At 43.2% G+C, this 14,799-nt stretch overlaps 1 protein-coding gene across 4 annotated transcripts in view; it reads right to left on the reverse strand.

The window, feature by feature from the left end:
• The window catches only part of LOC147123132 (uncharacterized), a 162,857-nt gene that overhangs the window by 47,420 nt on the left and 100,638 nt on the right, over positions 1–14,799 (reverse strand). For 2 of the 4 annotated variants that reach the window (XM_085967016.1, XM_085967035.1), the window contains exons 4-6: positions 14,034–14,166; positions 8,147–8,401; positions 2,516–2,612 (exon numbers count right to left, since the gene is read on the reverse strand). In XM_085967016.1, coding sequence (XP_085823142.1) covers positions 2,516–2,612; positions 8,147–8,401; positions 14,034–14,166 — 485 coding nt within the window. Of the gene's footprint in view, positions 1–2,515; positions 2,613–8,146; positions 8,402–12,117; positions 12,272–13,081; positions 13,317–13,413; positions 13,622–14,033; positions 14,167–14,799 lie in introns of those variants that run through there. The other 2 variants (XM_085967042.1, XM_085967025.1) reach the window with 2 other exon arrangements.

Raw genomic sequence — 14,799 nt, forward strand, 5'->3', positions numbered from 1 at the left:
TGGAGGAGAGGTAGAGCAGTGTATCATCAGCGTACATGTAAAAACTCACCTTGTGTTGTTGGGTGATGTCACTGAGGGGCAGCATGTAGATGAGAAATAGGTGGGGGATCAAGGATAGATCCTTGGGGGACACCAGAGGTGACAGTGTGGGATCGGGAAGAGAAGCCATTGCAGGTGATTCTATGGTTACGGCTGGAAAGATAGGAATGAAACCAGGCGAGTGCAGTCCATCCAGCTGGACGATGATGCAGAATTTTGTGGTCAACCGTGTCAAAGGCTGCAGACAGGTCCAGAAGGACGAGAAGGGATAGAATACCTTTGTCACAGTCAATTAGGATGTCATTTGTGACCTTGTTAAGAGTAGTTTCAGTACTGTGGCATGGGCAGAAGCCTGATTGGAGGGATTCAAACAAGGTGTTCTGGGAAAGATGGACATGGATTTGGGAAGCGACAACACGTTTGAGAACTTGAGAGAAAAGGGAGGCTGGAGATGGGGCGATAGTTTGCAAGGACGAGGGGTCGAGGGTTGGTTTTTTGAGGATAGGGATGATGACGGCAGATTTGAAGGAAAGGGGTACAATACTGGAGGAGAGAGAACCGTTAACAATATCTGCTAACATGGGAGCCAAGAAGGAAAGTTGGGTTGTCAGCAATTTAGTAGGATAGGGTTGAGAGAGCAGGAGGTCAGTCTCATTGACAAGATGAGCTTTGAAAGGGCAAAGGGGGAGATAGGAGAGAAATATGCAAATTTAGGATTAGGGCAGGGGGGAAACAGAGAGGAAGGTCCAATGGGCTAGGGGGAGGGGGGGGGGGGGATTGAAAGCAGAAGAAGTCAATGAGCTCCTCACATTTATTGTTGGAGGTGAGGGAGGAGGAGGCAGGGGAGGATGGTTTGAAAAGACAGTTAGTGGTGGAGGAGAAGCCTGGTGTTATTTTTACCATCCTGGGTGATCTTAGAATAGTGGGCGGTTTTAGTGACGAGAGCAGGACCCGGTCGTGCTTTATATGATCTAGCGAAATCTGGTGATGGATGATTAGGCCAGTTGTCCGCTAAAGACGTTCAAGTTTGCGTCTCTTGGACTTAAGGGAGCGATGAGGGGTATACCAAGAGGAACGACTAGGGTGAGAGAGTGTAATGATTTTAGTGGGGACAAGGGCATCAAAATGGTGGAGAGGGTGTGATTTAGTAAGTCAGTAGCTACAGAGATATCATGAAGAATAGTAGGACAAAGGGTAGGTAGTTGGGAATTAGAAAGTGCAGTGGTAAGGGACTTGAGGGAGAGTTTTTTCCCCCCCAGGGGCGGATATGAAAAGAAGTGGGTTTAGGAGGGGGAAGGGGAATATATGTAGAGAGTGATAAAAGGAAATGATTGGAGATTGCCTTATTGGCAATGGTTACGGAGGGGATAGAGAGGCCATGTGAGATGATAAGATCCAGGGGGTGACCGTGTATATGGGTGAGGGAGTTGACATGAAGGGAGATTAAGTGAGAAAAGGAGGGCAGTGAACTCAGAGGAGAGGAAGCAAGATGACTTGAGATGGAGGTTGAAATCACTGAGGATGAGAAGTGGTTCGGTGCAGGGACAGAGGGAGGAAAACAGTGAAGATATCTCATTGAGAAAAGTTTAAGAAGCCTTAGGAGTGAAGCTGAAATAATCTACAAAGCCAAGAAAACAATGCTTCTAGAACAGGCATTTTTTTTTACCTCATTGATTAATTTACAATCAAATCCAGATGTATGAAAATATTAGATATGCAAACTGTAACTTCAATTATAACTCTGAATAGAATTGGCAGCATCACAAGCAGCTGGTTAGAAGAACGTTTTGACAGTTCCACTGAATTTCTTACTGACAAGTACACCCATAAATGCTTTCCTAAAAATCAAAATTTTCAGTATTACAGTAGTAGTTTTGCAATGCTGTGTGTTAAAATCATAAATGTAGAAAAACTTTCTAAATCCATAAGATTCTATGATCCTGCTGACAATCAGATATATCTGGATTAAGGTAGCCAAGCATGAACAATTGATCACGCACCAAATTACAACTGTTTCAGTAGGAAGATATTTTGCTACCACTGTATTGTAAAGTCCACAGAAGTTTTTATGCAAATTATCTAACACACACTGACCAAGATAGAATACACTTCCAAACAATTACATCTTTTTCATTTCCAACAGATAAAAATCTTATTTCAGGAGCAAATTAAGAATGCAAATACAATCCACAACCACTGTGTCATGTAAATAAATTGATGATACGGTTTATCAGACTACTGATGTTTTAAACTTTAACTGGTTTGATGAGGTGTTTGAAAATTATGACTAATTGCCTTTCAAAATGGAAACCATAAAAATCACAACAATAACATAATTGGGGGACAGCAGGATGTTTCTAAATATAACAGTGTAGTGCAACTGTGACAAAAATGTTTGCTTTAAGACTTAAAAGCACAAAAATAAATAATGTTTTAAATGTAAACCCTTTGGGTCTATTTCTTCAATAATACTTACCCTGATAATTTGATAGTGGTTGATGCAGGACTAGATCCAGTTGGTATTGTGGAATTTATACTATTCTTCTTTGTAGACAGATCAAGCACTCCATCTGCTAACAGACAAAGTTTGGTTCAATTTTTTCTTTAAAAAAAAAGCCTTTAAGGCAATTGACCTTCGGTAATGATAATAGTAACATTTTGCTTTTCACTAAGTAACCAAAACCTCAGTGCCCTTAGCTCAGATCTTGATAAAATGCCAGTTATAGACCCAAAATGCATAACCTGTCTTTTCTCTTTACAGATGCTGACTGACCCATGTATTTTCAGAAATCTTGTGTTTTATTTCAAAATTCTAGACTTTGCAGTTGTTCTTATTTATATTATAATAACTAAAGCTGAGGATGCATTAAAATCAACCGATGGGGACCTAATACACCATCAGCAACCTAAGGATTGTACACATGCCCAACCAGCTTGGGTAAAAAGGAGGGAGCTAAATAACACTTGGCTTTAACCCTTTACCTGGCAAAGGCAAAGGGACTTATCTCCTATCCAGTGACCTCTTACTAAAGCAGAGAAAAGGGAGGGGTAACTACTAATTTGCTACCCCCAAAACATCTAATAGGCCAACAGAAAGCCTAATGTGCAGAATGGGAGGACCATGCAGGTGCAAGTCAAGAAATTAACTACCCACCTTTGACCAAAGACACTTTCCAGTCACATACAGAAGAAGCTACCACTAGGCTCCTGATCCCAAGGCAACAGATGACTTCACAGGGGCCAGTCATTCCACCTCAAACATAATAAACCAAATTGTTCACAATATGGTTGACAAAGTGATATGCCTGACATGAAAGTAACATGCCTGAATGTCAGGAGGCCTAATCACCCAATTAAAAGGAAAGAAATCCCAAACTATCTTAAAGAGAAATTAAGTAGATGTTCCATTTTCTTGGTTATGGAGAGCGAATACTATAAAGATAAATATATTCCCAAATCATCTCTACCTGTGCACAGTAGTGTTGCTACCTTACAGAGCAATTGTGGTTGCCAGTGTTTAACAACAACTGCTTCCCAAGAACTCCCACTATAGCTATTGAAAAGTGCAGCTACAGGGGAGCACTGCTGAAACAAGGTATTCCTCCTCCAAATTCTTTGGCTGGGAGTGGAGATGAGCAGTGCCTGACTAACCCCACTGCACAACCTTTTCTTCCTAGATCGAGAAAAGGCAGCTAGAAACTGGAAATACTCAAAAGCATCAATAATCCTAGCACCTTGGAGGGAAGCATGCACTGAGGCCCTACCTCCAGAATGGCTCAGTTGCAATCTTCTAGGGCTTTACCCTACAAGCAGCTTCAAGGAGTGGCATGAAGAAGGAATCACCAAAATAAATTGCTCAACAATGACAAATCATGTTTTTCCAGCAGGTGACTGATAATTCCAAATCCTCAACAGGATTTCTACTGCTATGCCCAGGTGCATCACCATTTCTGGAGCCCTAGCTGTTGCTACCAAAAACCCAGCAGTAACTGGCTCTCCCTGCAAACATATCTCTTACTTCTACTGTCCTCTTTGTCATTATTTTAAAGCCTATATAAATCCTAGAAATGTGATCTGGTCCATCCACTCCCAGGGGCACAACAGAGGGAAGCACCGAGACTGACCTTCATAATCTTCATCTACAGAGAGAGCCAGCTGAAATCTCTCCACTGCATATATCTTGTTCACAAACTCCATAAAAAAGACATTTATCTTAGTCAGATGAATGCTAGTCACCTTCACCTCCAGCCCTTCCGGGCAAAGGTTTTAAAGGCTACCAGAGCCAGTAATGGCTTAACCACGAACACTGCACCTAACCTGATGCATACTCAATCTACTGCCATCACTTGCAGGCTCACCACTTCAAGCAATGAGCAAGTGCATCTCTCAACTCTGGTGCAATGTGACACCCCACAACAAAGATGTGACATCTGCCAAGGTAGAGCAAATAATTCACTGACTGCACCTGAAATTAGGAAAATACCAGGAGGTAAGAGGCTCCTTCCAAAAGGGCCACTCCCCATATAATTGTAAGATCCATAGCTAAAGAGATCTCTAGGCTGATCCTTGAAGCAACAGATTCCACAAGCTGTGACCCCTGTGCCCCACATACCACCCAACCCAGCACTCAACAAGATCCCTTACTTTCCCTTTGCATCCTTCTGTGTGACCTGAGCTTCCCGATCAGGAATTACCCTGCCAATCAGTAACTCAGACTAAGTGTGACGAACTGTGCTACTTTTTTTTATATATTTGTTTATGGAATGTGGGCATCGCTGGCAATGCCAGCATTTATTGCCCATCCCTAATTGCCCCCGAGAAGGTGGTGGTGTGCCACCTTCTTGAACAGCTGCAGTCCGTGTGGTGAAGATACTCCCACAGTGCTGTTAGGTGGGGAGTTCCAGGATTTTGACCCAGCGACAATGAAGGATCGGTGATATACTTCTAAGGCAGGATGGTGTGTAACTTGGAGGTGGTGGTGTTCCCATGCGTCTGCTGCCCATGTCTTTCTAGGTGGAAGAAGTCGCGGGTTTGGGAGGTGCTGCCGAAGAAGCCTTGGCGAGTTGCTGCAGTGCATCTTGTAGATGGTACACTCTGCAGCCATGGTACGCCAGTGGTGGAGGGAGTGAATGTTGAAGGTGGTAGATGGGGTGCTAATCAAGCGGGCTGCTTTGTCCTGGATGGTGTTAAGCTTCTTGAGTGTTGTTGGAGCTGCACTCGTCCAGGCAAGTGTGGAGTATTCCATCACACTCCTTACTTGTGCCTTGTAGATGGTTGAAAGGCTTTGGGGAGTCAGGAGGTGAGACACTGTATAGGGTTCGCAATATATGTATCTGCAAGTACTGTATGATCTACAAAGCAATATTTTTGATTATAGTCTAGTCAGAAAAATTGAGTTACGCTGCATTCCAGAATGACCTAAGTGTGTAAATCCTATACAACTGAAAAAAGTACGGTTGAGGTGGGAGTGAAAAAAATGAAGACACAATGGTTGGCATTATAGCTGTTCAAGTAACTATTTTTCTGTGGGGTCTTTGATGACCTATACTTCAGCCAATATGCTAAAGTGATTATTCAGTCAATGAGAAAACATGACTTTTTCTACAACTCACAACTTAATTAAAATACCTATGTTATGCATTAAGGAGACAGATATGTTGAAGTTAATTTCCATAAATTTTACTTTTAGGGATCAGAACTACACACAAACTTCAATATAATCAAGCTATTTGACACAATGAAGTTTGATACATCAATACTCCATTTTTCTGACTGGAATGTAATCAAAAATGTTGCCTGCTTCTTCAGTGTTATGTCTGAAAATAGATCGACTCTGCAATAACATAAATCTGACAACTTGTATCTCAATAAAAATCAACTGTGATTGTTCCAGTTACATCCCTAGATTGCCAACACTTGTGTTGTAACCTGCAGTATAAATTACCAGCCTCAGGCCTGTAATCACACTTCAACTCCTGGTATACATAACAGGGCTTCTACTGAGAGGGATTTTAATGAAGGAAGTCTGGCTACACTAGGCTATCAGAACTTTAAGTAAGTCATTCATAGATAAATAAGCAAGATGCCGCAAATTAAATTTAAAAACGCTTACATAATTTATATATCAGGGCACCAAATAAACACTATATAGAAATAGGTACCCATCAGAACAGACCTCGAATGCTCTAGAAAACCTACTCAGTTTTAATAGCACCTGCGATAACATGCATTTATGATAGTTATTCAGGTAGGGGTACTACAGTACCCTAAAGCAAATTATACACTAATTTCAGATCATTTTGCAGGCCTTAGGGCATTCTAAGAGGGCCATAACCAATGCTGTTTCCGCATTAACCAAGACATACAAGCTGAGGTAGTTATCTCTATTTGGGCTAGTAATGCCATTAATATAAGAGGGACCAAATAACAGGTAAGTCTAGCCACATTTTGGGACCAGCTTTCAATCACACACAGAATCACACAGAAACCCCACAGTGCAGATAGAGGCCATTTCGGCCCATTGAGCCCGCACCGACACATATCCCACCCGATCCCCGTAACCCCTACACCAACACATATCCCACCCTATCCCCGTAACCCCTACACCAACACATATCCCACCCTATCCCTGTAACCCCATGTATTTAATCCCCCTAACACTAAGGGTCAATTTATCATAGCCAATCAACCTAACCCACACATCTTTGGACTGTGGGAGGAAACCGGAGCACCCGGAGGAAACCCACGCAAACACGGGGAGAACGTGCAAACTCCACACAGACAGTCGCCCGAGGCCGGATTCGAACCCGGGTCCCTGGTGCTGTGAGGCAACAGTGCTAACCACTATGCCACCAATAGCCAGTGATTTATACAAGTGAAGACATTTCCACAGGAGAGTTCCTGTACATACCACCATTTGCATCCTCCCCACTGTTGTTTCACCTTCCTTAGTGTTTCTTCTATCTGCTCTCCTACTTCTACTACTAAAAAGCAAAACTTAAAAGCAAAAATAAAGGACACTTTTACTTTAATCAGAATGTACATTTTCTGTGCATGTATTTTTGTTTTTTAATGTATATTCTCTGGAAGCAGAACAGGCAAGAAGTGAGAGCAGTAGCAGAAGTGATGAGGGCCATTTTTGTGGTAAAGAAAATTTAGCAGGGGAATCCACTTACCAGCTGGAACTGGCAGGACTCTACATGAACTGCCCTGTTGAGCCAGGTCCAATTCCAAAATGGCAAGTTTAGGACCTTAACAGTAGGAACAGAAGGTAAAATCTGCAAGCAAATATCCTATTTCTCACAGGTGGTAGAATTTGACAGAGAAATCAGCTAGCTGAGTGAGTTTCAAAGTGAATCATACCCTTGGTTTTAAAGTAAAAATTACCAGAGCAGGTAATTACTATGTAAAAAAAATTGGGTCAAAATAATATCAAAGACATTTTTTGACTATATTTAAAAAGTAAAGGAAGTGGTGCTCCAAGATTCATAAAATCTTGAATAAATCAAGTTGCATGTGATCCCTCATTTTCAAGCTTGCACATGTAGTTGGGATAACATAACTTGCATAGAAGAAAAGCTGAAACAAGTCAACTTCATACGACACACAAAAACACATTCCACTATATTTGAGGAACAACAGTTTTATATACTGGTGAGAAATATCAGCATCGGGGAATAGAATACTTTTTCTATTTTTGTCATGCCGTAGCTTCACTGATGCACTCTAAAATCAAGCTAGACATATTGAATCACACTCCACTCTGCTCCAACAACATGCCATAACCTAAACTTATAGCAAACTAATACTGACCTGATGTTACTTTTCTCCATTTTTAATAACCATATACTTACAAATCCGTGAGTGAGGCTGTCAAATTACTGTATAAATTGTGGGCTTGCACTTACTTAGAATTAGGTTGAGTCAGTGACTTTCATTCCATCAATTCTGAGCTGGCTTTGAACCAGGTCCCAGTGATAAAATGAACATTAGCCACTGTACTATCCAGTCCCCATGGAAATACATTTACATAAAGAATGTCTCACGTGTGTGCACACACACAGCTATCTGAAAAATCTGATTAACAGTAGGAAAGTAATTTGATTACCTTGTTGAAAACTTTTCTGCTGATTTTTATTCACAGTGAGGTCTAAGGGTCCCTCCTGCTCCTGGTGAAAGGAGTCCTGGGTTTGGTTGGCAGCAGGATCATTTGGGACTGAAACAGATTCATCGGCTGATCCAGTCTGAGTTTCATGAACATGATTACTTCTGGATATATACTCAATCGCAAATTGACGAATCATTCTTTTCATTATTTCCTGAGCAACTAGAGGAATGTTGCGATCACAGCTCTGAGGAAGGTCTAAAAAAATTACATTTATATATTAAAATAAAAATTTGATATAAATGTTCATTTTCAATTATAAAGGCGTATAATACCAAATTACATTTTCTCTCTATCCACACATACATTAAAAAAACTAATGGCCTGGAATTTCCTGGAAACTAAGGCCAAAACAACGGCGTAAGTACACCAGAAGAGATTTTCAACACCAAAGATGGAGGAAATTCTCGCGCAAGTGCCTTGTGCTGGTTTTATACTAAGCCATATGCCTTGATCGTTTGCACTGCTTCCGCTAATCCTCTGCTGCTCATTAACAGCTTTGCCCCCATGCAAAAGAGCAGTTTGTGGGCATTTCCTGGATTTAGGCTGGTTTTCTGGTGACTGCAGAGAAATGTGTGTGCAGTATCTCTAGAGGTCATCTGATACCAATGTAATTTATGATTCTAATGCTGTGAGGAGTTTCCAAACACTTGCAGCTTCATCTCTAGTTCTGCAGCGAATTTTTTCCAGCCTGTTTCTTCTCAGAGACCTAGGAGTCTCTGAACCCAAGATTTTTCAGAGCATTACCACTCTTAAGTGTTCAGAAGGGCAAAGGAGCTGCAATGGCATGCCCAATCAGCTTTCCTCTATTCAGCTTTTTGATGGAGGCTGAAGAGGAGAAGCATTTTAAATAGAGGATGAAGAGAAGGAGCAGACCGTGGAGTGAGACACCATGATAGGAGATCACAGTGGACTCGCTATTACCCACCTCCCTCCATCCAAGTGTGTACAGGGCCGAAGGTCATACTAGGATCTGTCAGAGGAGCTGTGTGTGGAGACTGTGCTACACGAGCGAAAAAATTGGCCACGTGTGAGAAATTCTGCAAGCAGACCTGAAGCGGCAGACTACTTCCCACAGTGCGTTATCAATGGAGATGAAGGTCACTATGGCTCTCCATTTTTACAGCTCCAGATCATTCCAATCACCCACTAGAGATCTTTACAATATCATCCAGGGAGCCTGAATTCAACAGGTGACAGGGCATCTGACTTCATACAATATGGCGTATCACCTGCAGAGCCATTTTTACAAGCTTGTTGGCTTACCTGGGATGCAAGCTATTAATGAAACCGATGTGGCATTGAAAACTTCAGCTAAGGACCCAGTCACGTTCATTAATAGGAAGGCCCAGTCACGTTCATTAAAAGGAAGGAGTTCTACTTGTTAAACGTGCAGATTGTCTGCGATGCCCGCAAAGGATTCTGCATGTCAATGCAGAGCATCTGGGAAGCTGCCATAATGCCTTTAACTTCCACCATTCCACCGCCACTGATTATTCAGTGCGGAGAACCAAATAGATAGATGGATCCTGGGAGAGAACGCCTAGCCTCTGAAGCCACGGCTGACGACACCATTCTGCATCACTCACGACATGCACAGGATCACTACAATCGTGCACATGCAGCGACCAGGTAGGTGGTAGAGAGGACAATCAAGGTCCCAAAAGCCTGCTTCAGGTGCCCTGACAGGTTGGAAGGTGTCCTGCAGTACACGCCGCAAAGGGTGGCAAGGATTGTTGTGATCTGTTGTGCACAGTACAATTTTGCCTTGTGGGAAGGGCTCAGCTTGGATATGCCAGCCGAGGAGCCCATGGAATTGGAGGATCCCAACATGCATGCCCCAGAGGCAAGGAGTTGACACTTAGAACTGCCAGGGAAGTCAGATGGCAGCCCCTAGTAGAAGTGATCAGCCAGTGATTGCCCCACCAGTGGCATCAGCAACTCTCAACCATTTGTGTGCACTGTTCCCTCTGGGAAGGTGATCGCAAAGACTGAAAGCCAGGCAATGCAAAAAAGAATTAAACTTTTATTCAACAAACAATGTCACACAAACATGCTTCGAACCTCAAAAAAGTGAACTTTAAAACAGAAAACACAGTGGCGGGGTCCAGACCCTTCAACATTGCTGAGCAGCAACAGAACAGGCGAGTTGTCAAAGTTCTGACATTCAGAGCAATATATAAATAAACATTCTCTATGGAACATTAGTTCAATGTGAACCTTAACAAAAATGTGGCTGTGACAAAAGGCCAGCATCAGTGACACAGTGCAGAGGTAGTTAAGTATCAAACTGTAAAAACGATTGCAACTTTAAAAATATTTTCCTGTAAACAGTTTAAATGTTTGTCATTCCTCAATAAAATCATCTTATTTAGACAAATGGCTGCATTAATGACTCAATACAGATAAATAGCATTATCAAACAGTTCATAGTAACTGCAGGTAAAAAAAAACATTGGCAATTGCACAGTTACACAGCAAAAGGAACATCTGTACAGTAATGGCTAAAACCAAACAGGCCAGAGTCAACAACTCAACACAGAAAAAGTTAACAGTAAACTGGTCATGCAGTTATGGCACACTACAAAGTAGCCCCTGGGATGAGAAGGAGCAGGGGGAGGTAAACTCAGCAAGCAGGCAGACACTCACCCTAATTTTTGAAAGCACCGTGCTTCCGCCTGGTGTCGAGATGAGACTTCTGGCAAAATCTCCTACTGTTGCAACTGACAATTTTGTCGAGATCATGCAGGTGGGAAGGGTGGCTGCTAATGCTGGTTTGAAGGAGCATGGGGTTGAGCTGTTACTCGACACACAGCAGCTGGCTCCTGGAGTGGAGCTGCTGCTGATGGCCACATCTCTGGAGGGAGCTCCTTAGCAGCCCGCTCTCGCTTGCCTCATGCCACTTGGTGGTGGTGGTGGGGGGGGGGGGAAAAAGAGGAGAAAGGAGGGAATGTCAGAGCCATCAAGTGCTGCCGTCCCACTGGCGCTAGATCTACAGCCACAGGCATCAGCTGACTGGTTGGTGCTATGGCTGCAGTCACATCCTGGAAGTTCCAAGTGACTGCTTGAGTTAAAGACCAGAAAACATTATTTACCATGCCCTCCAAGCAGTACCCCAATTCCACGAATGCTGCAGTCAGGGATTCCATGGAGGACTCCACGATGTTGTCGTAAATCACAGAAATGTCCCGTGTGGCCAAAGTGTGAACTGCCACAAATGACTGGTGATAGAGCCCAAACTGCGCACGTTCGTTGTGCTCCTGGAGCAACTGTCTTTTAAGGCGCAACCTGTTAAGCCTGGGTCCCACGCCTCTTCATTCCTTAGCCGCCTTCTACCTTTCCTCAGTGGAGAAGCAGCCATATCATCATCACCCCCCCCCCCTCCCTCCACATCCGACACTACCTGGTCCCCCAAATTGTCAGAGTCAGCCGGGTAGCTTACTAGGCTTCGTCTTACTGGCTGCTCAGAGTGCACGTATCTGCACTGCTGCCTGTGACAGGAGAACAGGGTGATGCTGCTGTTGAGTCATTGGGGCCAGGAGGCAGCAAGGAAGTAGCACTCCTACAAGAGGGAGGGGACATGCTGTCTCTCTCTTCCGTCACATCAGAACTTGCACGGTGGTTTGCAGTGATGAGAAGGAGTGGGCACCACTTCCCCCTGGAGTTGCTCCTCCTCCCAGTCTTCCTCGTCCTCCTGCTCCATTTCCTCAGTCCTCCCCCCCCCCCCCCTAACCTCCCAAAAGGACTAGGCCCTTTGGCTTTGCTGAACCTGTGGGAAGAAAAGGCATGAAGTTAGAAAGGTTGAGCATGTCCCTCCTGGGATGCAGTCTCCATTTCAGGAGGGGTGAGAGATTGGGTCCACGGTCTGGTACAGAGTGCAGCTACGGTGCGAGTCCAGGAGTGTCGGAACTCACCTCACTGCGGCTTAACACCAGCGACCACGAATCACATCCTAGACGATGCGCTCATGAGCTGGAGGGCCTTTTCCTCATGGGAGGTCAGGGTTCTCAGGTATGAGATTCCCCACCCAGTGCTTTTCTTCTCCCATATACTGTGCGCCAACTTGCCCTGCAAAGACAAAAGAGAATGTGCGTGAGGCACACAGTTCGCTGACTTGGTGTGAGAAAGGGGTCACAGTATCAGCTTGTTTGGGAGCTGTTCTAATTGGTTGCTGGTTTATTGGGGAGCTCTTCAGGAGAAATCCCTCCATGACCTCACTCCTCCCTATCTCTGCAATCACCTCCATCCCCACAACCCTTCAAGATATTTGCACTCCTCAAATTCTGGTCTCTTCTGCATTCCTGATTTTAATCGCTCAACCACTAATGGCCATGCCTTCAGCTGCCAAGGCCCTAAGCTCTGGAATTCCCTGCCTAAACCTCTCCGCCTCTCTTTAAGACGCTCCTTAAAACCGCTCTCTCATCTGCTCTAACAAATTTTGTTTTATAATGCTCCTGTGAAGCGCCTTGGGATGTTTTATTACGTTAAAGGCGCTATACAAATACAAGTTCTTGTTGTTGTGTATATACTACAGGATTGGGTGATTGATGTGCCCTTAAGCTGGATTTTTCCCTTGCAGCTGCCTGACTGACTTTATGATGTCAGTGTCCCACTTTTAAATAGCTCTCTCTATCTAACCAAGAGATTAAAGGGGCATGTCAACACCGAAGTGCTGCCATTTTTCTGAGTAAACAGACATAGCCAGCACTACGGCCATTGTTTGGAATCTGCATTTTAAAGACCTGTCACCTGCCTCTGCAGGTACAACTTAGCAGCAGGTTGTACTGAAAAGATAACACAAGCTGTTGCTCAAAGAACATTTTAATATTTCCTATGTCCAAGTCTGATCTCAAAGGGAGAGCAGGGCGAGTGTCTTACCTTGTTAGCCTTGATCAGGTCGTTGAATTTCTTACGACACTGCTCAGGGGTCCGTAGGGTCACAGAATTCGCACAGACAGCCAGTGATACCTCCCTCCAGACACCTTAGCTAACTTTACAGGGCGGATGGCCTTCTTGCCACCAAGTAGCCTGTCCCTCCTCAGCTCGATCTCCTCCTAGGCGGCCTGCAGGTCACCTGCCAAGAAACAGCTGGCCCTCTTCTCGGTGGACATCACTGTAAAAATAGAGATACTGTTGAGACAGGGGAAACAACTTTCAAAGTAATTTTTATCAAAAAAGAGATTGAAGAGAGAAAATCATGCTCCACTTACCACAACTCCCAAGTCTCACTCTTGTTCTTGGTCTGCTCTGACCCTTTTATAGTGCTGCCCATGTTTCCAGGGCCCGCAATTACTTATGCCACTTCTGAGCTTGTTGCTTTATGCCAACGTATATGTTCCAGCATATGCTAATAGGACTCTCCGGAAATTGCACCGCAAGTTGACGTCAGTAAGATCAGAGACTGGCGTAAATTTAGCTTAACTTGCCGTTTATGCCAATCCAGGAAATTTCAGGCCTACAAAGCCATTAAAAATGACAATACAGGAAAGTGAAGTTACTCTGCACACAACCACTAGATGGAGTCTGTGTGCCTTTAATAAAAATTCTAAAAACTTGGCATAGGGAATATAAAGATACTGTATGGAATGTATAAACCATAGGCCTAAAACTGACTTTCATGTATAATCCCTTGGGCACCATGATAATTAAGGATATATGTTTCATGCATCACTGTCACACAGTGTACATCATCTTTACACATATACATCCATAGCAATCAATATTGAAAATATTTAGCTCAAATAACAATATAACTTTAAAATATTTCAGTCAATAGAACTAAAGCTTCAACAAGTCTTAGTAAGCAGAACATGAAAATATAGCATTATACCTTTTTTGTGAAAGATAGCATTAAGAAACTTGTCTGCTTGGCATTCAAGCTGTTCAGTGTGGGACTGCCCCTGAGATAGAGATTCCTCAGTAGATGTCAGTATTGTAGGTGCACTCACAGATGAGATATGCTCCTAGAAACAGTAATGAATTATGTACAGAAATATTTTGAAATTAACTAAACAGCAGAAAAGATCAAATTTCACATTCAAAATATTGGGAATCTCAACATTTAATCACTAGCTCTTGCATTTAGTAGAGTACAAACGAACCTGAAGATCTCCAGTTCCCAGTACAGAGTGAATTTACAATTATGAATTCATATCTATCTAACTGAATATTAATTTTATCTCATTATGGCATCTAGAAGTTTATCCATGCTAGACTGACTGGTCTACAGTTTTCTGGGTTATCCATTTTTGAACAGAGCTATTGCCTTGGTAACTCTCCTCTGGCACAAATTTCCATATCCAAGGATGTTTGAAAGATTGTGAGCAGAACCTCCACTATTTCCTCTCGGACTTCCTCAAGTATTCTAGGATGCATGTCATCATGGCCTCGTGCCTTTTCCACTTTTGAGTTTCATCAATCTTTCAATTCGACTTCCTTAACTAAAGTTATTCTACCTAATTGCTCCACGTCCTCCTCTTGTACCCTTACATTCCCATTATCATACTCTTCTCTGAAAACTGAAGTACTGCAAAAGTAAGCGTTGGTCCCTTAGAGGCTGAAACAGGTGAAATTATAATGGGGAATAAGGAAATGGC

Source organism: Somniosus microcephalus, chromosome 2 (assembly GCF_052327205.1).
Source record: "Somniosus microcephalus isolate GS21.2 chromosome 2, FLI_Smic_1.0, whole genome shotgun sequence".
NCBI classification, from domain to species: Eukaryota; Metazoa; Chordata; class Chondrichthyes; order Squaliformes; family Somniosidae; genus Somniosus; species Somniosus microcephalus.